This window comes from Tasmannia lanceolata, unplaced genomic scaffold (genome assembly GCF_043159265.1).
Source record: "Tasmannia lanceolata isolate RefF3 unplaced genomic scaffold, GAP_Taslan_0.1 ptg000007l, whole genome shotgun sequence".
Classification (NCBI taxonomy): domain Eukaryota; kingdom Viridiplantae; phylum Streptophyta; class Magnoliopsida; order Canellales; family Winteraceae; genus Tasmannia; species Tasmannia lanceolata.
In genome coordinates this window covers 20,083,654-20,109,529 of record NW_027518684.1, presented here as the reverse complement: position 1 = coordinate 20,109,529, position 25,876 = coordinate 20,083,654, and the positions used below count along the sequence as shown (strand labels likewise).

The following is a 25,876-nucleotide window of genomic DNA, read 5'->3' as shown; positions in this document are numbered from 1 at the left end:
ATGTGATCCAGCTTACCATCGAATCACATTGAGAGAGCCACCTCCGCCACGACCCGATTAAGATTTTCTCTCACTAGAAGCTTCAATCCTTGGTGCACTGCACAGACCTCCGCCTGAAGTGTTTAAAATCATGCATGGGTAGCTTGTTTGAGGCTGCAAATTGCCTTCTTCAAGCGACATACATAGGATTCTCGATCATCAACTTTGAACTACTCATGCGGCTCCAGGTAGACCTCTTCCTTTACTTGCATATGTAATGATGCATTTTTAACATACATTTGACTTAGCCGCCACCAAAACGTGTGGGATCCTAATATCAATTTAAATGTGCTAGTGTTGACAACTAGGCTAAATGTTTCATTGAAGTCCCGCTCATGTTTCTGATTGTATCCTTGGCCACTAAGCGAGCCTTATACATGTCAATGATTCCATCTGGTTAAAGGGAAATGTTTCAGTTTCTTTTGGAAATTTCAGCAAAAATCTTATAAAAGAAACTGAAATTTCCAAAATCTCAAACGAGTCAATAATCGATAAAGGCCCCACCCTATTAGTGGGAGGAGTTGAGTTCTGTCAGGGACCTACGTGCATATCCTTGGTGGCTTGGGGGTGACTTTAACGAAATCAGAATAGTGGGTGACAGATTGGGTTGCATCAGATCTAACCATAATATGAGGTCCTTTGCTGACTTCATTGCTAAGTATGAGCTTGTTGAACTTCCTCTTTCGGGGGCTTCCTTCACATGGTCTCGTGGTCAGAGTAGAAGTCGTATTGATCGCTTCCTTATTTGTCATGGATGGCTTGATTTAATTCCTGAGTTTTTCCAGAAAGCCTTGCCCCACTCTGTCTCTGATCATAGCCCACTTATCCTTGATCCTAGATTGGAGTCGTGGGGGCCTCCTCCTTTTGGATTTGAGTTATCGTGGCTTTGCATTCCTAATATGGTGGAAAGAATGGGTGATTGGTGGTTGTCTGTTTCTGCAAAAGGTCCAGCTAATGTTTTGATTGGCCTCAAATTGAGGTTTGTGAAGAAAAAGTTGAAAGAGTGGGTTGGGGAGGGGAATCGGCAATATGGTGGAAGGAAACTATGGATTGATAATCGCATGGTTGAGCTAACTGCCTTAGTGGAAAGTGGCCTTGGTGATGAAGTGGGGTGGGAAGAATTGGGAAGGTTAAAAGAAGAGCATAAAAGTGTGCTTCTTCAAGAGGAGATTTCATGGCGTAAAAAATCTAGAGTGAGGTGATTGTCGGAAGGGGATAAAAATACGGCATATTTTCACGCTATGGCTAGTGCTAGAAGGAGGAAAAACAAAATAGAGTCGTTTAAGGTCAATGGAAATATGGTGAATAGTAAAGAGGAGATCTCTAAAGCTATCTTTGATTTCTATATGCTCATCAGAGATCATGGTTCGACCCATTCTTGAGGAAGTTGAGCTTAGTAACCTATCATTAGAAGAGTGCTTGAGCCGGGAAAAACCTTTTGGGCGAGGAAGAGATAGAAAGAAGGATTATTTTCTATGGGTAAAGATAAGGCTCCTGGGCCCGATGGCTTTTGTTTAGCGTTCTTGCAATCGCGCTCGTCGTATGTGAAGCTTGACATTCTCTACAGTTTTTTAACGAATTCTATGATGGATTCTCTCTGGATAGGGGAACCGGTGCTACTTTTATTACCCTTATTCCTAAGGTGGAGGGGGCCTCAAAGGTTTCAGAATACCGTCCCATTAGCTTGGTGGGATGCCTGTATAAATTGTTGGAAAAAGTTTTGGCAGATAGACTGAAAAGTGTTCTTCCATTAATTATCTCGGATAGTCAAAGCGCTTTTGTTAGCAAGAGGCAAATATTGGACTGTTCTCTCATTGCGAATGAAGCAATTGACTTCTATCAGAAGTCTGGAAATGGTGGTGTCTTATGTAAATTGGATATGGAGAAAGCTTATGATAGAGTTGAGTGGGACTGTTTGGATTACCTCTTTGTGAGGATGGGTTTTATTTTCGAGACTTTGAGCAGGTTAATAAAAAAGGGTAATAATTTGGGGCACTTTGAAGGTTTCAAGATTGGCCGTGAATTTGTGGAAGTGTCATTACTCCAATTTGCAGATGATAACCTTCTCTTTTGTGGTCCTGAGGAACATCCGATTTTGAACTTAATAGCCACTCTCAGATGCTACCAAATGATTTGAGGTCAGAGAACCAACTTCCAGAAATCTAGGTTGTATGCCTTGAATTCTTCACAAGATGATCTATGTGGTTTTGCTCGAATCTTGGGTTGTAAGATGGAGGCCCTGCCATCTTCTTATCTTGGTCTTCCCTTTGGAGTTGGGAAACCCATTAAAGCATTATGGGAGCCTATTGTTGAAAGAATCGAGAGAAGATTAGAAACTTGGAAAATGAATTTAGTATCTATAGGAGGTCGGCTAACACTGGTTAAAGTGGTGTTAGGAAACATCCTTATTTACTTCCTATCTCTTTTCAAGTGTCCCGTGAGTGTGGTGTTGAGGATTGAGCAAATTCAGAGAAGGTTTCTATGGGGGGATGTAAGGATAAGAAAGGAATTCCATTAATTAAATGTGAATCAATTTGCCTTCCATTCGATAAGGGGGGTCCATTCGATAAGGGGGGTCTGGGCATTAGAAGAGTTAGAGACTTCAATCATCATCTTTTGGGAAAATGGTTAGGGAGGTTTGGGGTTGACGAATCTTCATTATGGGTGATAGTGATAGGGAGTAAATATGGTTTCTCGGCTGGTAAATTTGGGCTCAGAGGATTTATATAATAAAAAGTCCTTAACTATGCGGCGCGATATTCATAAGATGAGTTACCTTTTTGATGTTGCTATTAGATATAAAGTCTACTTCGGTGACCGTATTAGATTTTGGGTTGATGCGTGGTGCTTGAGTGAACCACTTATGTCTTTGTTCCCTGACTTATATGCGGTCGCTTCCTAGAAGGAGGCACTAGTTTGTGAATGCTTTGAGCGGGAGGGCAGCAGTGTGAATTGGGTGCCGAGTTTCAGAAGGAATTTTTTCGATAGGGAGTTGGATTCAGTTTCCTTAGCTATTAAAGTTGATTGGGGGACGTTACATCAAAAGATCTAGATTTGATAAGAGAGTATGGATTTGGAATTTGTCTGGCCTCTTTTCTGTTAAGTGATTAGTGTTTTTGTCACCTTCTTTGAGCTATTTCACTCTCGACTTTTGTCGCCAGCAAATTTCCTTTTGTAAGATGATATACTTTTGTGTTCTTCCTTTAGCTTGCCTATTTCTTCTATCTCCTCAACACTCGCCTAGCCCGACTCATCCTTTCTGGTAATTTCATTGATTCATGCTGTTATCCATACTTTCCTCTTGGATTTTTCCTTAATGTACTCCTTATTCCACTCTTTAAGCTTATGTTTAACAAATCTAAGTTTGGAACCAATAACTACATCAGCCTTTCCAAATACCGAATGCTCCTTCCACCACTGACCCAACTTATCTACCATTTTAGGAGTTTCCAACCAGGCTAATTCGAATCTCAAAGGTGGAGGGCCCCAAGATTCTAGTTTAGGATCTAGCAAAATTGGGCAATGATCTGATGCAGAGTGAAAGAGTGCACTTTTACATAAGTCCGGAAAGTTATCAATCCATGAAGGGGACATGAGAAACCTATCCAGCCTGCTCTTACTTTCGCCTCTGGACCATGTAAATTGGGCCCCCAACAAAGGAATATCGATCAACTCAAGTCTAGCAATGAAATCTGAAAAAGCTCTCATATTGCGACTGGATCTTGTGCATCCCTTTCTTTCCTCTGCTGATCTAATCTCGTTAAAATCCCCACCGAGACACCATGGATGAGGCCACTTTTCTTTTACCAGCTCCAATTCCTCCCACAACAGATTTTTTTCCGCCCTTAAGACCGGGCCATATATGCCTGAAAAAAATCCAGCATGAACCCTTTTTTATATCCTTTAGAACAACTGATATAGAAAATCTTCCACACCACGAATCTACCAACTCAAACAAAGTCGTGTCCCATGCAACAATGATTCCCTCTGATGCACCCACTGCGCCTTTTGGCAGGAAATCCCAGCAACTCGGAACACCCAAGACCTTTACAGCTGATCTGCTAACTTCAGACCACTTCGATTCTTGAATACTAAGAATATTAGGTTTGTGCTTTCTCATAAGTTCCTTCACTTGGGCCTGTTTATCCAGGGTGCCCAACCCATTGCAATTCCATGAGAGGATCTTCATAAAGAACGGATGTGACTTTTTCCTACACCCGAAGAGGAGCTCTTACCGCCGTCGCCCATAGGTTTACCTCGAGTCTCACATTTTGATGAGCCATTGTAATTGATATCAGATTTCAACCTGGCCAACTCTCTCAGAACTTTCTTGGACACTTCCCTTGCAGACGAATCTACTTAACAGCGTAAGGACATTTCTCTGTTTTCCGCTTGTCGAAACATTAGTTCCAGTCTACCAACAAGCCCCGAATATGATAGACCCAATTCTCTACTCATATCCATAACGTGAGTTATAAAGGATTCCAAAATATCTTCCACCGATCCAGTACTGACAGTAAAATCAACAGCTTCTGCCCCATGCATGACAATTTCCATGCCACTCTGAGACTCGGACCTTTGCCTTACATCTTCTTCCATGTTGTTATCATCCTCATTACACCATAATCACATCTGTTTTCAGAAGATCGAGTGCTCTGGATCTGATTAGACAAACGGATAGGATCTGTAACTGGGGCCTCAGTACAGGGGAAATTGGTAAGAAATTCATCCTCTGGAGACCAAGGTTCTGCAACCTGCAAAGCATAAGAGGATGGAAACAAACCAAGGCAGGCATTATGAGGGGTTAATTCAGAGGTACCTGATGTCTCGCCACAATTTTCAAGAAAACTTCCGAGTTCTCCTTCGAATTCAATCCGCTCCACCTGATATAATTCCCCCGCCCCTCCCCCGAGACACCTCCTCAGTCTGAATCTCCTCCTGCAGATCCGTAGCCAATTCGATGGATTTCCCTTGAGCAGAAACCCTACGCTTCTCTGTGTCATGCACCTCAACAATAATCTCCTGAAAGTCCGGCCTCATTGCCACCAATGAATCCAGTTGGAACAAATATTGATTCTGCTGTGTCTCACCTCCCAGCGGACGCCGCACTCCTTCCGACACATAAGACCTGAGCCGCCGAGTCTCTCTAACCGAAGCCAACGATGGATATCGAACCGAATCCTTCTCCACCTCTGGAGAAAAAGAGATTAGTGGAGATCTTGGCTTCCTCGCAAGGTCGAGACTGTCTTGATGGAGTGGGCCATTTCGCTGGCCCCAATTAGATTTATTGATAAAAGCCGATAGCTCATTCACCAAACTTATCAAAAAGCCATTTGATCCATGGGCCTCATTATCTGATTGGGCCGAGATCCATTGGGCCAGACCCCTTGGATTGAAACTGAGTCTAGGTCCATTTGAAACTGGTGACCGACATCTGTAGCCCCTAGACGGTGCGTCACTTACGGTAGCCTGTTAAAAATTTAACGCGGTATTGGTCCCTGAGATTACGTGTTGAAAAGACGGAGGATTCGATGATTGTCTTCTCACTGGGGTAATCTGCGCCGTCTCATTACTCACCGACTGCTGTGATTGCTCCACGTGTCCCAATCCAATCTGATAAGCAGGGGCGAGTGGCTCGAGGGTTTGAAATTCAAAACCATTACTATCCTGCGCACGAATGCTATCGTGCGCTGAATTAAATGCACCAAACTTGAACAGGCTATCCTGCGCCTCAGATGTCTTCCCAACATCTTCTTCCTCACTGGAGCTAGCATCTGTGTCATTCTCCGAACTCTCCTCAGACCCCACCCGATTGAGATAACTCCCTTCCGCCTCAGCATGTGGTAAATCTCCCCTCAACCTCCCCGCCTTTATCCATACTGTGCAATCTTCAACACACGCCGGTATCGCAAGGGAAACTGGACAATTACCAACAGTCTTAATCTTAACCTTTGCTGCTTTATAAACTCTGCCCGCTTTACAGGAAAAGTCTAGCGCTTCCATCTTCCCAATTTTCCCGGCGATTCTCTCAAAATTTTCCCCGCACCAATCGTGCGGAGGAACGCCACTGATTTGCCACCAGCCAGAAGAATTCTCAGGTGAGAATTTGGCAGACCATGGGACTAACTCTCGAAATGGAGAGTTCCTGGCTGTTTTTCACACAGTTTGAGTTCTATTCATGTTCAAGCCGAATGGGATTACCACCATCACCTCCAACATGTCGATTTTAAAAACATTCAACGTCGCCCGCGCGCCACTTCTGACTCTTAGCCATTCGTCCAGAGCCGAAACGTTCCCCGACCATCCTTCTCTGATTCTACCCCACAAACTTCTCTGAGAATTTGTAAGGGAGAATAAAGACACAATGTCACTCGATTTTGATTTTGCTTCTGTAAATTTATGTGAAAGAGATTCAGAACCATTTAAATCTTCTTCAGCGGAACCACCAGAAGTTGCCTGTGGTGCCGATGGATTCGTCCATGGGACATTCATATCCGTCCCCGACCAGGTTTTGCCACTCTTCAAACAGACATTTCTCCGTCGGAAGTTAACAAAAGAACATTTCCTGTACTTCCAGTCCCCCATACCTCCTTCTCTTCTCTGTTGCTTCGCTCGTTCAATCCTGTGAGTTCTCTTGTTCACCGCTCGTTCCCACGCCATCCATAAAGCATGACATGGAGTTATTTATTTATTATTTTATGAATTTTTCATTTTTTTTCTTCAAATCCAAAGTTCATCAAGAATGTTCTCAATCACCTCCTAGATCTTAAGGAATACGGTAGTCGATGAGAGCGGGTGATGTGGTTGTATCGTTGACTTGTTGACTCTAATAGGTAGTAATATCCTCTACGTTGAGGATGGGACTAATTTCCAAATCATGAGGGAGTTCAAGAACATATGCATATAAGTTATCCTCACGATTTTGTAAGGGCCTACACATGGAATTAAACTTCTTGTTGGTACCTTCGGAAAACCTTTCTTGCCGTGATCGCACAATGATGCAAGTCCACCCTCTTCAAATTCTACAAAGCTACGATGCAAGTCCACCCTTCTTGTGTAAGTTTCATTGCTAAGGTTGATTCATCTAGGTATCTATCTCATCATTTAGTTCATGCATATGTCAAGCAAATCCTTCCGTTTCTACAGTGCTTCAAGCTTCTAGTGGTAAAGGCATGGTGATCGATTGGTTGCCTTCGCTGGATCACCGTGGCCCACTTCAACGTTTAGACTTAAATATACTTGCCCTTGAATGTAGAACATTGGTCACTCTTTTTTTAGAAGGTGCATTTGCAATTTTCAAAAGTCTTACAATTGACGATTTGCCAATTTCCTTTTGTTCATTCTATTATCTTTTACAAATGCAAAAGATTTAGGATATAAGATCGGTAAATTGAACGTTATGCAGTGTAGAATGCTCCACCCCACCTTTTACTTAATACAATATAGGTGGTGAGCCACTTCCACTTTGACTTACAACTTATGGGTTGGAACTTCTCTACTCTTTTGACATAAGGACTAGGTGAGCACATGGAAATATGGTACGAGTCTCCCTGACAACATATGGATTAGTTCAGGACAGTATACTATCAATCAATTAACGCACAAAACTAACTCTTGGAATTAGCTCTGTTGAACAAGTAACAGAGCTAATTCCAGAATGGGCAAAAATGCCAACAAACAGAATATAAAATATTCCTAGACAAGCTATCCGTGACAACAAGCAGTTCGGGACAAGTGCCTGTTCAAGGAAAACCTATCCTCCTATCTTGCAATCAAAATATGCCCTTAGTGGCAGAAAGCCACAACCTCTAGATAAGCACAACAAAACTTAATGGCAGAAGTTTCACAATTTGGTGTGTCAATGAACTTGTTCGTTGGAGGCATCTGAAGCTTGGATGCAAGATTTTATATGCTGATCACCACGAAAATGGAAACAGGTTGGTTCAGTCAGAAATTTTGGTGGAAATCCTGTAAAGACAGTAGTTTATGGAATCATTTGCAAATAATGGAAAGTCGAAGTGAAGCTTCATGTAATGGTAGAATAATTACAAATACATACTTCGAAACCATCACATAAGCTTGAAAATAATCTATAATTCTTTGACAATAAGAAACACCTAGTGACATGTGCACATGTATGGAATAGTAAGGTTTATTATAAACTCAAAATGTATTCAATCTATAACAATACAATAATATCAATTATGCTATTTATATAATTTTATTTTTTATGATTTTAAAATTTATTTATTATTTTTAGTATGAAAAGTTTATTATTTTTCCTTTTTAAAAAAATAATATTACAATAAAATAAAATAAATAATTAAATTTCAAAATGAATAAGTTGATACTGCCGTGCAAGATTAAGTCACATATAAAAATTAGATCCTAACATTCATAGATGATAAAAATTTTCATTGAAAGTATGGTTTTTGCCAATTTTAAAGAATAAATCCTTAATATTGAAATTTAATGCATTAATCCATGTGCAAATGCTTCAAATTGACAATTAATTGATGCGATTCCATCTTAGTTGAAGAAACATGCAAAACAAACAAAGAAAAACAGAATAAGCACACCTAAGAAGAAGTCGAAAGAAAAGCTTATTTATATAGACTTCGATTGGTATTTTTCCATGTAGGCCAAAATGTGAATCGGAATCCACACTGATATACTACGTTTATAATTTGGTAGACATGACTCAAATGACACTGAAACATCATCGACATGATCAAAATTTTGTACTGATTGGATTCATTCCTGTTGCCACGGAAATGGAAACCTATCGGTCGAAACTGTCATGTTTTGGCGGACATTTGATACCATGCTTGGATGCATACAGTGGAATGTTTAAAAATCATACACTTTCAATTCGAAGTTCCGAGTATAAGGCAAACTTTTTTTTTCGTTTATATGATGGCTCTTACCTAGATCCGGGTAGATCCTTCACCTTCTTCTTGTAAATTTTCTAAAGGATTCATTGGCCGACCCCAACTAGTTTGGGACAAAGGCTTAGTTGGGTTGAGTTGAGTTGAGTATGTCTCCTTACCTACAAGGAGTCTCACAATAATGGCTTATTATCGACTTGAAAGAACCAAAGAAATCCTGGGATTGGTGCCCGAGTTGGTCACAACATGGTTTGAAATTTCCACCAAAACTGAGATGAAACGACTCAACCATTTCTGTTTCCATCCTCACCAAACATATACCGAAACCGAAACACGTACATAAGCCAAAATCTCAAATGTATTAGTGGTACAATGTATCATTATGTGTTATTCAATTATATTTATGTTAAATGCATATAAAATGTGGTGCGTCTATTATGTATAAATCTTATATGAATTGCATACAGAATGTAGTATGTACTAAATTATTAAATATGTGCACCACCATGTGTTCAATTTTATTTAACCATAACTCTTGTGATGGTTTCTAAGTGTGTATTTGTTCTTATTGTAGTATTTCTTGAGGTTTCATCTTAAAAAAAATTCTATCAGTTGCACATGTTTTCATATCTATCTATGATTTTAAAGAATTTCCAATAAATTTCCAACTGAAACCGAAACATTTCCATTTTTGTGCCAACCGAAACTGAAATTTAAAACATTGGTTCTCACAAAATAGCTACATTGCTCATGAGTGTCAGCTCTTCCATTAATTTGTTGACCATTGTCAAAGTGATTTAATCATAAGCATGTATACTGACCTTGAGAGAATGCGAGTTGAGTAGTGTATACGTGCATGCTTTTTTTTTAATTGGGTACAATTCACCCATAATTCACATCCAATATCATTTTGTAAAAGGCCTAGGAAAACTAAGTTTCCTACCTGGGTTCAATAAGAATGTGTGTTGGAAGTGTTTAATATTGGCTCACACGCGATTGAGAAAACATTTGGCAAACATTATATAGCGCATCCCCCAAATTGAAGTACAACCCATTCAGTCGTTTAATTGTCAGTGGTGCTGAAGCAAATACTGATCTTCTTCATTGTGGGAGCCCATATTTTTTTATTTGTATTTATGGTTGAAATTATTGCCAAATTTCTCTCCACTACTTCCTTTTTCTTTCTACTTCTCTTGCAAATCATCATATTTTATTTTAAATTCACTAACAGGATTGTTTTAACCATTGTTTTAAATTTCAGCCGAAATCCGATTCGGTTGGGAGAGAAATCTGAAAATTTCAGAGTTCAGCCGAAATGACCGAAATTTGAAAAAAGAAATCGGTTTCGGTAGCGTCCCAAACCGAAACCGAAATTCAAATCCATGGTTTTAACTGCACTCCGTGTTTCTCTTTGTTTTCCCCCCCCTTACAAGCCTTCTTGGTGGTAACCTGTTGACCTGATGACAGTATTTTCATGGTGCTCTAGGTTTGGATTAATAGCGTAAGAGAATACCTCTCGGTGAAAAAACCTGCTCAAATTGAGTTTGATGTACTTTACAAGCTACATATGGAGGTGAGGAGTCATGCTATATTTATATTTCTTTTACACTGTTACATTGTTCTCTGAAATTTATTTTCCTTTTGATCTAAAAGTTGAGTGATTTCTAGGGGCATTAAGCTGTTTTTTCAAGCTTAACACTCACCTTTTTTTTATAACAGATGGGGGAGCTTTGTGTTCAGCTCCCAGAAATGGAGTTGCTGTTGGATACATTAAGTCAGGTCAAATCTTGGCAAGTTCGATGCAGTGACATCTTAGAAGGTCCTGTCACTCTAAAGGTTGCAGTATTTTATCAACTTTCAATGATTTTATATTCCTTCGCACCATTCATAGAAGTACAACTTTTAGGGGCTGTTTGGATACGCGGATTTTAGAATCCAGGTTTTAGTTTGAAAGCGGTGTAAAATTCTGGATTGTACAATCCATTATCATGGATTTTAAGTAAGAAATCCAGGTTTTAGAAATCTCTCCCCAATCCTGAGATTTCTAAAATCTGGAAACACGGGACGATCTTCTACTCTCTTGCTCGACGGAAAGAACGGCGAGAAATCAGAAAACGACGGACGGTCTCCTTCTTCTCTTGTCTCCCATCCATGATTTTGAGGAAATCCAAGATTCTAAAATCAGCGTATCCAAACGACCCCCTAGTATTTTACTTTCGTTTGTGGAAGCGGGTATAGACCTGCTAACATTTCACCGGTGCAGGAACTTGATGTTCTTCTACAAGATGCAGATAGTTTCACTGTCAGCATTCCAGAGTTGAAGCTTCTAAGGCAATATCATTGTGATACTCTGTCCTGGATATGCAGTTTCCGTGATGTTATTTCACACATTCAGGAACGGGAAGATTACAGCAATGTTGTTAAGGAGCTAACTTGCATTTTGAAGGCGGGAAAATTGTTGAGAGTACATGGTTTGATTGCTTCACAGATCTCTTTACTTTCCCTTTTTGATTGATGGCATGGTTTTAAATTTCGGCTGGGACCGACACTGAAACCACCTGAATCTGAAATTTCGGCCAAAGTCCAATATTTCAGAAATTTCGGCTGAAATTTTGGGAAAATGTAATTTTGTAATTTTTTTTCCAAAATTTCGGTAATTTCGGCAATGTCCGAAACTGAAACCGAAATTTTAAACCTTGATTGATAGGAATGCGTAGATGGTTGCATCTTCTTTTTCTTTTATTATGGTCTTGACTCTTGAGATTTATTTATTTTTTCAAACAGTGGATGAGTTGCCCATTGTTGAGACAGAACTCAGGAAGTCATGTTGCAGGGAAAAAGCTTTGAAGGTATCCAAATGCAAAATTTTGTCTCTTTATGCCCTATGTTCTCTAGGACCATGACTTTTATCTATGTTGTAAATTTGATATTCCTTTGTTTCTGTGCTTTTTGCGGTATGTATTGTCATGCCAACTTTTTAAATTATGAAATGCTTGTAGCTGCGAAAGAGTACATTGGGTTCACAGTTCACCGTATAGGTTAATACTTACATGTGGTGGTTGTTCACTTACTGAATGAATTTTACCCTTCTTACTTTGTTTGGGTGCTGGTTTAATGACTTCACTAATAGGTGTTCTAAGTTTTTAAGTATCTGCAATATCTCTACAGGTACTTAACATTCAAATGCCCCTGGATTTCATAGAGGAGTTAATAACAGAGGCTGCTTTGTATGTTCTCTTCTTGACACATTGGAGCAATTTTCAACATAAGTAATGTCTATGCGTTGTCCTCTAATGCTCTTTGATCCATGAATGTTACTTATTTTGCAGATTACAAATTGGGAATGAGAAACTCTTTGTTGATGTTTCTCGAGTACTTGCAGCAGCTATATCTTGGGAAGAGAGAGCTAAAAAAGTTCTTAGGGACATGGGTCAGATGTCTGAGTTTGAGAATGTTATAAGGTTTGCTGTTGTTCAGCTTTTCCTTTATCGTCTAATTAATTGAACGATGCCCTCTGTTTATTATGGTCTTTGAGTTTTGATATTTCAGGGCATCAGAACACCTATTTGTGATTCTGCCTTCTCTCCCTGACGTCAAGGATGCATTGTCAATGGCTAAATCTTGGATTAGGGCGTCTCAACCATTTCTGATGTCTACTGTTTCTTCTGGGCATTCTTCGCGTCCTTCACTAAAACCTAATGTCCTGAAGGTTCTTATTGTCTACCTTTTCAGCTCATCTTTTCCAAAAATGATGCTTCATTATTTATATTTTATTTGAACCAAGGTTTTAAATTTCGGCCGAAATACTGAAATTTCGGTCAAAGTTTCAGATTTTGGTTGGGACCAAAACCGAAATCACAAGAACCCAAAATTTCAGAAATTATCCAAATTTCGGCCGGAATTTCGTATATTTCGGTCGACATTTCTGGAAAATGATTTTTTACAAGTTTATTATTTTTCTGAAATTTTGGAGGCATAATAATGTAATGTTTTTTTTTCTTTTTCCCGAATTTCTGCCTAAATTTCTGGATTTTGGCCGAAATTTCGAGCCGAAACCGAAACCGAAATTTAAAACCTTGATTTGAACTACATTTTGTAGGACTTAGTCATACAGTCAACGCTTCTGAAAGTCTATTTGAAAGCCCCAGAGATGCTAAAGAGTATTCTGAATAATGTTGAGGCATGGGAACGCGATGCTTGTTATTTGCTAGAAGTTGCAGATTCTTTGTTTAATATGACTGATATTGTAATCTCAGTAGATAATGGGTTTACCGTAAGACTTGAGGAGCTACTATCTAGTGTTAAATCTGTTACAGAAGCCGGTCTAGCCCTAGGTTTTGAATTTTATGAGATGCAAAAGCTCAAAAACGCTTCTTTGACACTGGAATGGAGTCTGAAGGCCCTCTCGACCTACTCTGCCCCTTCGTTCAAGGTAATAACTTCCACCTGCATAACCATGACATGGTGATGTTACTTGTTTTTCACTTGAGTTTGGTCCTTGGTTATCTTTCATTTTGCTAATGTGTATAGTGATTGCAGATGATGCTTTACTAATTTCAAGTTACTTTTTTATGCTTTTTGTTTATATTCCAGATTTCCCGTATGTTTGGTTGCCTGAACACCGGCATTCATTGGAATTTCAAATGCCAATGAATGCCGAATCCATATTTGGTTGCCAATATTACATTGAAGTTCCATTTGACTCCCAGATAGGTTCTAGACATCATTATTGCCTTTTTTTATACACCTGGCACCCATGTGGCACTAATGTCCCCTCTCCTCATTTTCCAACCAAATTCTACCAAAAATATAAGTTTTTGGTAGAAGAATGGTGAAAAGGTTTGACTTTTCTATCCTTCTCTCTCTTCCCTATCTCTCTCTTCCCTCTCTTTTTTTTGGTAATGACACCCCTAATTTTTTCCACTACTCTTCGAGAGAACTGCCGTGCAACCAAACACTACTTGCCACTATTCCACCATTCTTCTAGACAAATCAAATGCTTGTCTCCTCCCCTTTGGCTTCTTATTCTACTACTCTCCGAGCCACCCCCAAGCAACCAAACAGGCACTAATTATTCAACCACAGTGCCTATTACTTGATTGCATACAATTCATCAGATTCTGATTTATTATTAAACCTGCAACAAAGTATGGTGGAGAATATGTTTTACGTTATGATACAAAAACTGGTAGAGGCACCGATCTATGCTATAAAGAATACCTACTTAAGTATGTGCTGTTGTAGAGGTGGAACAGGCTTCTTACATGGGATTGGATCACTCAAGCTCAATAACATTTAGTGTTTGTTCAGTGATCTGGTCCTGGCCGGAGTATGAAGTTTTATTTTAGTGTTTTCAAAATCATTTGAGGCATACTCCTCAAGATGGTGTTCCAAAAAAGGAATGGGGCAAAATAAAAATTTGCTGATGACTCAAGGGGAGGTGTTCCGAGGTATAAAATGCTTTTCCCTTTCACTTGAGTCGTACTCCCCTGACGAAAGGCGTACACCTTTCGGGCAAAATACTGGAAGGCATGATTTTAGAATCCCGAACCTCCCTGTTTTCAATTTTGGTCCTTTTTTGTTTTTTCTTCTCCCTAATCCCCTATCATTACTTAAAGTTATATTAAATCTACCGATATCGGCACAATTTATGAGGGTTTTTGTGTTTTTAGAAACCTTTTTCCCCATACTTTGTGATCTCTCCAACCGTTCAACTGAATCAAAATCTGTTGCTACCGACAGTTTTTTTTTATCAAAACGAAGGTTGTGGTGGTGGAATAGTTTTGATTGTGCAGTCCTTTTTTATATAGGGTTCGCCCCTGAACACCCAAGTGAAGGGCGCGCTCCAGAGGGTACAATCCACTCCTGATGATCAATCATCACAAAATACAAAATACATATATGTTCCAATTGAAACACTTGGAACTCAATCAACAACTTAGGCAAACCTTTGACAAATCATGCACTCCGTTGCATCTTTGCCTGCACCATTCCCTCTTGAATCTGTTTTTTTTAATTCCTAAATTACCCAATGATAAAAAGTACCGGTATCATAAATTCTTCTAACAACCAACATGGGGAACTCGATATTTCTACATTAATATTTCAATAGATAGTGTTGAAATCAAATCAAATATCTCCTATGCATACCTGTACAAAATATGTAGCTCATCATGGCTTCGTCTACATCATTGTTGGAAATCTTTCTATCGAAATCTTAAAATATGTCCTTGCGTTTGCTTGTATTCTTTCAGTTCAATTTTTTAAGTTCTCTTAGCCTGCAAACCTCTGTTCAACTATGCTGCAACAATACCATTCAAAAAAATAATTCTGCCACAATGTTTTTAATGCCTTTTGCTTATCCGAGATACTAGCTAAACTGTCTTGTCTGGTCTAGTGGAATCATTGTTAGGCCATACCTTCACTATATTTTCTTACTTTTTAAATTTAATTAGACATTCCTAGTTGAAGCATTGGATCTTTTTATTTTTCCATTAGGTAGCAATTGTTTCATCCATTTGATGGACAAGTAATATAATATTAGGTTTTGCAGGAAACTTGTAGCTTGATAGAGGATGCCGAAAACCTTCCTATTGCTTGTGCCTGTAATAGTTTATTGAGTACATTAATTGATGGAGCTAGATGGCTCAGGAAAGCACTTATGGTATTTCTGGAGCCTCACAATCCTAGAAAGTGCAAGTTGAAAGACGTTGAAGAGGTCTTGCAAGAAGCGCAGGTAGTTAGTTTGTGTGGTTATTCTTACAGCTGATTCAAATTCTGCTTGTCCTCTTTATATCCCATGAAACTGAACTTCATACTCTCTTTACTTTTGTCTGATATTGGTTATCATTGATACTTTTGTGGATTACTTATTTTTTTGTACTTGAAAATTGCAGATGATTAAAGTCCAATTCCCTGTAACAGTTGGTCGACTTGAAAATGCTATTGAGAAACATAAGTGAGTTTTCTTATTATTAAGTGAAACTTTTTACCCCCTCGTTGCATTGCTTTTATTCTTTCCCAGTAAACATTATTTTTTATTACACTCAACTTCCATATATTTTTGAATTTCTTTTTCTCAAAAGAATGCTTACTGTTTTATATATGAGGAAAAGGATTGTACGCTGGAGTGTACCAAGCTTAGGGTACGCTCAAGTGCCCAATCACATGGGTCCCACCTTTTTTGTGGTGATCCAAAGCATTCATTTGCAAGGACCTATCATAGATAGGGTGTGTACCAAAAATCAGCTCCATTGAATCATCCTAACCCCCCTCCAAAAGTGGAGGGCAAAAATGGGCAGATTTGTGGTCTGTTCATTTTGCCCTCCACAAATGGATGGGTTAGGATGATCCTATGCAGCTGATTTTTGGTACACACCCCATCTATGTAAGGGCCTTTCAAATGAATGCTTTGGATCATCCTAACAAAGTGAGCCCACATGTGATTGGGCACTCGAGCGTACCATAAGCTTGGTACGCTCGAGCGTACAATCCTTTTCCTCTCTCTCTCTCTCTTTATATATATATATATATATATATATATCACATTTGTGAGGGGAGAGCACAACACTCTCTCATTCTGATTTCTCATCCAACATGGTATCAAAGACCTAAGGTTTTCAATGCCCTTGGGACCAACCTTGGAGGCTCTCACCACTACCCACTGCTACCACCATCTTCTATCCACCCTTATGTTGCCGCAACCCAAACCCTAACCCAAGCCTTCTCGCCCTCACCCTTGTGTTGCCACAACCCAAACCCTAATACTTCTTTCTTTGTGGCCATTCAAAAAAAAAAAAAAACTTATTTGTTATTGTTTGGTTGAATCATGAGAATTGTCATTTTTTTTCTTTTTTGAAATGATGAAATTTTATTTGAGAGAAACAAAAGGGAAACACGGCCGAGGAGGTCGAGAAAGCAAAGACTACAAGAAGATACATAGAAGGAAATAATTGAAGTCAAGGAGGTAGAGTGTCAATTATCTCTAACGAAGGCCGCTCGACACCAGCTCGAGCATGTCTGTCCGTCTCTCCAGTAGCCAACCTTCAAGTGTCGAGCTGGAGCAAGTCTGTCCGTCTCATCATTAGTCGACCTTCAAGTATGGTGGGACCTAACAAAATGACCTTCAACAGTATCCAATATCTCATCGATCATCACAGAGAAGCGCCAAGGGTGAGAGAGCTTCCTGTCTAACGATCTTATTACCTTAAGAGAATCACCCTCCACAATGATATTATCCAGGTCACCTTTGGCCATCAACCTAATGCCCTGAAGGACCCTTATTTCTGCCTCTGTAGAGTCTTTGAAATTCACATGAAGTCGTTTCTTTACAAGATATCGGCGATATTTCACCGAAATTCTGAAATTTCGCCGAAATGTCACCAAAATTTCGACCGAAATTTTAAATAGATCCACTGAAATTTTAAAGAATTCCACCGAAATGTTATAATTCCCACTGAAATTTATGAAATATTCACCGAAATAGCCAAAATTTCCACTGAAATCGCCGAAATTTACATCAAAATTTTAGACATTTCGGTTGAAATTAAAAAAAAGAAAGAAAACTAAATCATAATCATATTTTTACATGATCTCGGCCAAAATTTCTGCCTGAAACCGAGATGTTTCAGTTTCGGTGGTGATCGAAACCGAAATTTAAAACCTTGGTGATCTCCAGGTCCTTGCTAGCACAAATCTTCCTTCAACACCTTCTAATGTTCATTGCTGAATACAACTTGAAACACAGAAGGATCTTAGCCCAAGAGATTGCTAGTGTGAGAATCGTCGAGGAGTACGAGGCACTTCTATCAATGTTCTTGAAAGTACGAGTGTTCCATTCTTTCCATAGTACCCAAATTGTGGCCAAAAGAACAAGCTTCCAAAGAATTATCATTTTTGAGTGGTGATGTGAGAATATAAGATGTAACAGGATATCACTTTTTTAGAAATTAGAAAAAGAAAAAGAAAACAAACAATATATCACTTTTTTAGAATATGCAGTTCCTTTAATGTTTTGCATTCTTTTTGGGACCTATAGCCCGGAATGACAAATATCTTCAAGAGTTGAATAGGATTCAATATTTAATGATATTATTCTTTTCTGATACGTATGAAAAATGATATTGTCAAAATACTCTTGATATTTCTTACGTTTTGGGATAAATTTCCTTTTCTTTTCTCTGTTTAAATTCTCCTTTATGGTTTATATTTTATTTATTTATTTTTGCAACGTGATTTTCCTAATAGCATCCCAAGAATAACCTCAATATTTAAACATGCCCCAAGAAATTCCACACATGAGAACTTCTCAAGGATGTTATTTGTCACTATGGTGGTCGAAAGGTTGAGTTCCTAGTTCCTGGACTGAATCATTAACTATGATGGGTTGTGGGAGTACAAATTTCTAGTTAGGGCAAACTCCAAAGTGTGATGGCTAGTTTGGGTAGTCCAATGTCTGCTTTAAAGATTGTTGGTGTGAAAATGAGAGAATGAGAAGAGTTAGAGACGAGCTCCCCCTTTCTATCATATTTATATATTAGAATTGTGTACAATGAGTAACTGCTCTCACTTATTACATATGTCTAACACTCCCCTCCAAGCTGGAATGTAGATATTATACATTCCTAGCTTGTTACAAATGTCATTGAGTTTAGCTTTTGCTTAAGGGTTTGGTAAACACATCTACTAGTTGATCTATAGATCGAGTGAAGGCAATTTGTATCCCCTCGCGAATGAAATGACAGTCTACCTCAATATGCTTAGTCCTCATGAAATACAGGATTAGTAGCAATGTAAATGACACCTTTATTATCACAATAAAGCTGTGCTGGAAATGACGATGAAAGACCAATCTCCGATAGGAGAGATCGTAGCCAGAGAAGCTCTCCACTCGTGTGTGACATAGCTATCTGCTTCTGCACTAGACTTGGAAACTATATCCAGCTTTTTACTTCACCATGATACAAGGTTCCCTCGAACAAATGTATCTCCTATCTGCTTGAATAGGAGACCTTTCCCTGGTGCCCCCTTTAGATAATGAAGGATCTAAGCTACCGATGCCCAGTGAGAAGTGTGTGGTGCACTCATAAACTGACTAACCACTCCAACTGCATACGAAATGTCTGAGCGAGTAACAGTAAGGTAGATAAGCTTTCCAACTAGTTGGCGATATCTACCAGGATCACCCATCAAGTCTCCTTATTCTGCTATAAGTTCAATATTAAGGTCCATAGGCACAGTAGCTGGTTTCATCCCTGTGGAACCAGCCTTCTCTAACAAATCTAGTACATATTTTCTCTGTGAGAGGAAAACTAGTATTGGAGTATGCAACCTCAATCCCCGGGAAATATCGAAGGCGTCCAAGATCCTTTATAGCAAATTCTTTTTGTAGGAACACCTCCAACCTCTGTATGCCAGCAGTATCACTCCCTGTAATGATATCGTGTGCATAAACAATGAGTAGGACATGCTCTGCATCTGAATGGCAGCTGAACACAGAGTGATCTACAACGCACTGTTGAATACCAGATCCCATAATCGCATCACTAAAGCATCCAAACCATGCTCTTGGGGATTGTTTTAGTCCATACAAGGACTTAATGAAGTCTGCAAACTGAGGAGGACATCTCCCCCTAGCAACATACCCTAGAGGGTGCTCCATATACACCTCCTCAGTCAACTGTCCATGAAGGCATTCTTGACATCTAGCTGATATAGGGGCCAACCTCGATTGACAACGAGGGAGAAAAACTCTGACAGATGGAATTTTAGCCACTGGGGAGAATGTATCTGTGTAATCGAGTCCATATGTCTGTGTGTAGCCCTTAGCTTCAAGGCGCGCCTTAAGTCGCTCAATGGTTCCATCTGGCAAGTGTTTGATGGCAAATACCCAGTGACAACCAACAACTTGAGCCCTAGAAGGAAGCGAAACCAAATCCCAGGTATGATTAGTTTGAAGTACAGCCATTTCAGCATTCATAGCAGCATGCTAGCTAGGGTGAGCAAGTGCCCCTTGGACATTCCTGGGCAAAGAGATAGAAGACAAGGAGGAGACAAAATTGCGAAAGCAGGGGTTGAGATGCTCATAAGAAACAACAGAAGAAATAGGATGAGCAGTCTAACGAGGTCTCGTACGAGATGCAATAGGAGAATCAACTGAAGTAACAGGGGTAGAAATAATACGCAGGGATCTTTGTCTGAGAGGAAATCTGCTTGGGCACAACATCAGATGTCGTCTGTTTCGTTCGATGCTGATAGACCTTAGTAGTAGGTGGTGGAGGACACGGTGTATCTGTAGGAGGACAATGATGATCAACAGGATCTAGGACATGTATAGGAAGTGAAATCGGCTGCATGGAAATGACAGAAGTATCTCCTGTAAAAGGAAAGAACGGCTCTGACTCAAAGAATGTGACATCAGCTGATACAAACATACGTATCAACCATGGACTATAGCAATGATAGCCTTTCTAGGTACGAGAGTATCCCATGAATACACACTTTTCTACCTTGCGATCCCATTTATCAAGATCCAGAGAGTGATTATGGACAAAACAGTCACATCCGAACACTAGTAGACTCACAGGAAACGGCTCACTAGTCAGATGAAGGATGGAAAAAGGAGTAGATCCATTCAGAACGGAGGAAGGAAGGCGGTTAGCCAAGAAGCAGGCAGTGAGTACAACATCACTCCAATAAGGCTTAGTACTCGCATATGGAAGAATAGAGCGTGTGATGTCCAGAAGGTATTGTAGTTTGCGCTTAGCCACACCATTTTGTTGGGAGGTATGAGCGCAGGAAGATTGATGCACAATACCACGACTGGATAAGAATTCTTGGAACTCAGTAGAGAAGTATTCCCTAGCATTGTCAGTGCGCAAACATTTAATACTACACTTGTATTGATTAGCGATTTCAGCATAAAAGGTGCGGAAAACATGAAAAACTTGAGAGCGATCTTTAAGCAAATACAACCAAGTAACACGAGAATAGTCATCCATAAACACAATAAAATATCTGTAACCAGAATTTGACATAATCCCTGAAGGACCCCCCCCATACATCTGAATGAACTATATCAAAAGGACTCATAACACGACTAACAACCCTATAGGGAAAAGTAAGGTTTTAAATTTCGACTGAAATATGAAATTTCGGGTTTTGTTAGAGGACGAAACCGAAATCAGGTTTACTCGAAACAATATAAAATTTCAACCGAAATTTTGAAATTTCATTTTCCTCTCAATTTCGGCCGAAATTTAAGGAATTTTATCCAACAAAAAAGGAATTTTCCATTAGATAATACTTTTCCGAAATTTCAGCCGAAATTACCGAAATTTCGGTCTAAATTTTTTATGGAATAAAATATTATTTTATTTGATTTCATGGATTTCACCTGAAATTTCATAATTTCGGTTTCAATGAGGACCGAAATCACTCCCGAAACCAAAATTTAAATCCTTGGGGAAAAGACACACGACGGTGCTTCCACAAGACTTGCAATCAAAAGACTGAATAGTAGACGGAGTAACATACGACTGGCGAAGCTTCTGCATAGTGGGGTGGCCCAAGCGACAATGCCTAAAGTACGAATCAGTAGAACTGTGCAAAATATGACGAGGCGGGCTACTGTCTAACAGGTAGAGTCTATCATGCTCATGGCCCGAGCCAATCGTCCTCCCAGTTGAGAGATCCTGAAAGACATAATGTATTGTAATTTGACTAACAGAAATAAGATTAAAAGGAGATTTAGGAACACATAAAACCGAAGACAAAGTAAGCCCATAATGGGGTGAAAGATTATCAATACCCGAGATCGGGGTGGACGTCCCATCGGCTAGAGTTACCGAGTGGGAATCATATAAAAAGGACGCAAAGAACTAAGAGAAGAGGAGATGGTGAATCGACCGGGAGCTACCTGCAATTTCTAGACTCTTTGAGATTCTTGAAGGCTGTTATATTAAGAGAGATGGTTATGACGTCAGGGTTTTGATTTGGGATTCCTCGGGGGAGTTCTCGGCCAAGTCCTTCTATAACCATTTGTTAGCTTGTCCTGTCGTTTCTCATATTGCCAATTTGTGGTCTATCTATGCTCCACCTAAGGTTTGTTTTTTCGGGTGGGCCACGGTTTTGAAGCGAATCCAGACGGTTGATTTCCTTAGAGAGAGGAATTTGTTGATTGTAAATCACTGTGCTCTGTGTCGAAGATGGTGAATCGGTAAACCACCTTTTTATTCATTGTAAGGTGGCTAGGGTAGTTTGGGGTAGTGTGCTCAAGAGGTTCGGCATTTCTTGGGTTTTCCCGGGGGAGAATTCTCAGTTATTTGACTCTTGGTTTTTTGCTCCGTGGAGTAAAAAAGGCAAAACTTTGTGCCTTATTTCCTTATTGGCGGTATTATTGGTGTTGTGAAAGGAAAGGAATTTTCAAAGGGCTGTCTAGAAATTCTCTTGTCTTAATTTCTAAAGTCATGGCACTTTCTGTTTTTTGGGCAAAGTCACACCCGAGTTTTTCTTTCGTATCCGCATATACTCTTTGGCATCAATGGAGAGAAGTGTGCTATGGTGTGGTCAATCCTTCTCCCATTATTCAAGCGTGGGAACCGCCGCGTAGAGGGTTAACTTTGACGGTTCTAATCCGTGTAATCCAAGGCCGACCGGCATTGGAGGTATTCTTAGAGATGAAGGAGGAGCGATTAGATGGGCTTTCGCAGGCCCATTAGGGATTACGTATTCTAATGAGACGGAAGTTCGGGCAGTTTTCCAAGGGGTCAAATTATTGGAGGGGGAGTATTTTAATCGCATTGTGATCGAAGGAGTTTCATAGAATGTGATTCGGTGGTTATCGGGCTCTCATTTATTTCCTTGGCATTTTGCGGATTATTTCAATGAGATCAAAGATATTATTGGCTCCTCGAAGGTTTCTTTTCGCCATGTCAAACGATCGGGAAATGGAGAAGTTCACCGGCTTGCTAGGAGGGGTGTACATTTAGATTCTCTGGATCAAATATGATTTCGTTCCTCCTTGATACCTATTTGTGGTCATTCTTTTGTACTATATTTTAGCCATTTTGGTCCCTTTAATGAATCTTTTCACCATTAAAAAAAAAGAACTAAGAGAAGAGGAGTTACCAGTAAGATGGTTCGAAGCCCCAGAATCAAATGACCCAGGAGCTGGAGGTACTAAGTAGAGATGCCTGAGAACTACCTGGCTGGGCGACTGCTCAACCGAAGACACTGAAACTCATCATAATTAGCCCATGAAATGGTAAGAGAATCTGTAGCAGGGGCCAAGGTTTTAAATTTCGTTTTCGGAATGCATTTCGGTCCTCACCGAAACCGAAATTTCGAAATTTTGGGCGAAATCTATCAAAATCAATTTAGGTAATATTTTATCCCTTACAAAATTTCGTCAAAACGCTGAAATTTCGGGATAATATTAAATAATAAATAAAAAACAGATTTTTTTGGAGATATCCCTTAAATTTCGGCCTAAAATTTCGAGGAAAACGAAAATTTGAAATTTCTGTCGAAATTTTATAACGTTTTGATTTCACCCAATTTCGATTTCGGTCTCGACTCTCAACCGAAACCTAAATTTCGAATTTCGGTCGAAATTTAAAACCTTGGTAGGGGCAGGCGTCGAGTCAGCTGGGACAGAAGTATCAGGCAGATTGGCATCAGTAATGTGGCCCGAAGACGACTGAAGCTCGGGTGCAGTTGAAAGCAAATATCAATATGGTGTCCCTCTCGCTGACAATGAGTGCAAAAAGAGTGGCAACGACCGCCACTAAGGCAACCACCACCACGGCCTTCCACGACCAAAGGAGGCACCACCAAGGCTCGAACGACTACTGTTATTATATACTGCGAGAGCTGAGCCATCGACATAAACATCTACTTAGGAGTCACCAGGAGAGCACTGCTGAACACGGGAATAGACCTCCGTAAGTGAAGGAATAGATCCAGATCCTATAATCTGCTGACGAAGATGTGTGTACTCGGGACGCAAACTCTTAAGGTAATGAACGACACGCATCTGGTCCCTCTGGCGAGCTGTAAGATCAGACGTGAGAGGCATAAATACATCAACCTGGTGGCAGAGGGCTAAGAATTGACTGTAGTTGGCAGCAGTAGACATGTCTCCATGGCAAAATCGTATCCACTCAGAGTACGTGGAGCAGATACGGCTGATGTTGGCCACACTAGTATAAAGAAGGGTAGTCTGATCCCAGACCTGCTTTAATGTAGGAAGAAGCATCAAAGGACTAGCAATATGAGAGCCATACTATGCCAAAGTAGTGTACGGACTTTGGCGTCCTGCTGTTCCCACCTATCATAGGTAGGATCACTAGTAGGAGGAGGATCAGGATGAATGATGTGGGCGTTTCCGCGAGCAACGAGATATGTCTCGACTGCAACCTTCCAAGTCACATAGTTTGTCCATCTAATTTTACAGTGGTAATCTGTGGGAATGAACCATCTATGGAGACAAAAGAAGAAGCCGAAGGAGAGGGTGTCACACGGACCCCATGGGTTACGCCGGTAGATGGATTCTCAATATCAGGATCTATAACGACAAACAAGAAGAGATAAATGACAACCCTGACTATGTGCTCATAAAACAAAGATAAATGAAAAGAGGGACAAACTAAATGTGGAAGAACACGCTAAAAGCAGCTTTGATGAGAACAGACACATGAAGTAAAGCACAATAAGGCATCCATAGGGAACCAATACGAAGCCGCGAACGAGAGAAAAGGAAAAAGGGATGATAGAATGGCAATCTAGAGCATTAGGGCACTAGAAAAAGATAGAAATAGCTGCGAAGGAATAGAAAATAGGCGATTTAAATGGTGGCAGGGTTAGGGTTTTAAGAACAAGAAAGTAGAATAAGGTGGGGGCAGGGTTTTAGAACATGTGTTTGGGTAGGATAGACGATGCGGTATTGATTTGGGTAAAGGGAGAGGGAATGCTGCACTAATTTGGGGTTGGAAGGGGCGGCACTATTCACAGTATTCACTATTCACGGTACTATTCATGACACTATTCGTGGTACTGTTCATCATTACTGTTCGCAGCACTATTCGCGGTGCTGTTCACGGGAAAGGATTGATTGATGGAGTGGAATCGTCAATCTTCAATCCGGAGCTTCGCTCAGGTTTGTGGCAGAGACGGGGATGGGTTTGTCCGAGAGAGAGAGAGAGAGAGAGAGAGAGAGAGAGAGAGAGAGAGAGAGACGTGGTCCCTAGGGCATCGTAACCCTAGGGCTCTAATACCATGTTAGAGTGGAGATGAGAGAATGAGAAGAGCTAGGGACTAGCTCCCCTCTATCATATTTATATATTAGAATTATGTACAATGACTAAACTGCCGTTAGGCTTATTACATGTCTAACAAAGATTATAACCAATTCCACTGTTATTTTAACCATTTTATCTTCCATGAGGAGTTCCCTTTGACCATCAAGTCTTCAATCTATAACAGCTATGTGAAGTCGCAACTTGTAGCATAAGGAGTGAGTGCATGGACAGTTTATGGGTGATTTGTGCAAGATCCAGAGTATAATGGCTCTACTACTGCATAAGGAAAGCAAAAAATCACTAATAAGGAAGACCAATATTAAAAATAAAAAATAAAAATAAACTTAATATGTTTGCAATAAAAAGCCTATTAATTATAAATGTCAATCACGAAAAGTATAAGGACTCAATGGATCCCAAGTTACATGCGTATGAAATAAATAAAAAGCTGACACACCACAACGAGAAATAATCCTATCACAAAGGACATGTGCCATAGATTCTTCCAGAAAATGTACTCCAAGCTAATAAACAATAGAGATTGCCCATATTTCTCCCCATTAACTCATGGCCCATTTGGATCCGCTACATATAAAAACCTATGAGAAGTTTCATCTAAATCACTACCACAAGATCAAATGTATCTGGAGT

The 25,876-nt window shown here is 39.9% G+C and overlaps 1 protein-coding gene across 1 annotated transcript in view; it reads left to right on the top strand.

Moving 5' to 3' along the window:
* Positions 1 to 25,876, top strand: part of LOC143882236 (transcription factor jumonji (jmjC) domain-containing protein) — a 96,242-nt gene that overhangs the window by 57,363 nt on the left and 13,003 nt on the right. Inside the window, exons 13-20 of the mRNA XM_077385726.1 lie at positions 10,414 to 10,500; positions 10,647 to 10,763; positions 11,191 to 11,398; positions 11,712 to 11,776; positions 12,096 to 12,154; positions 12,257 to 12,388; positions 12,477 to 12,636; positions 13,027 to 13,359. Of these exons, the coding sequence (XP_077241841.1) occupies positions 10,414 to 10,500; positions 10,647 to 10,763; positions 11,191 to 11,398; positions 11,712 to 11,776; positions 12,096 to 12,154; positions 12,257 to 12,388; positions 12,477 to 12,636; positions 13,027 to 13,359 (1,161 nt within the window). The remainder of the gene's footprint in view (positions 1 to 10,413; positions 10,501 to 10,646; positions 10,764 to 11,190; positions 11,399 to 11,711; positions 11,777 to 12,095; positions 12,155 to 12,256; positions 12,389 to 12,476; positions 12,637 to 13,026; positions 13,360 to 25,876) is intronic.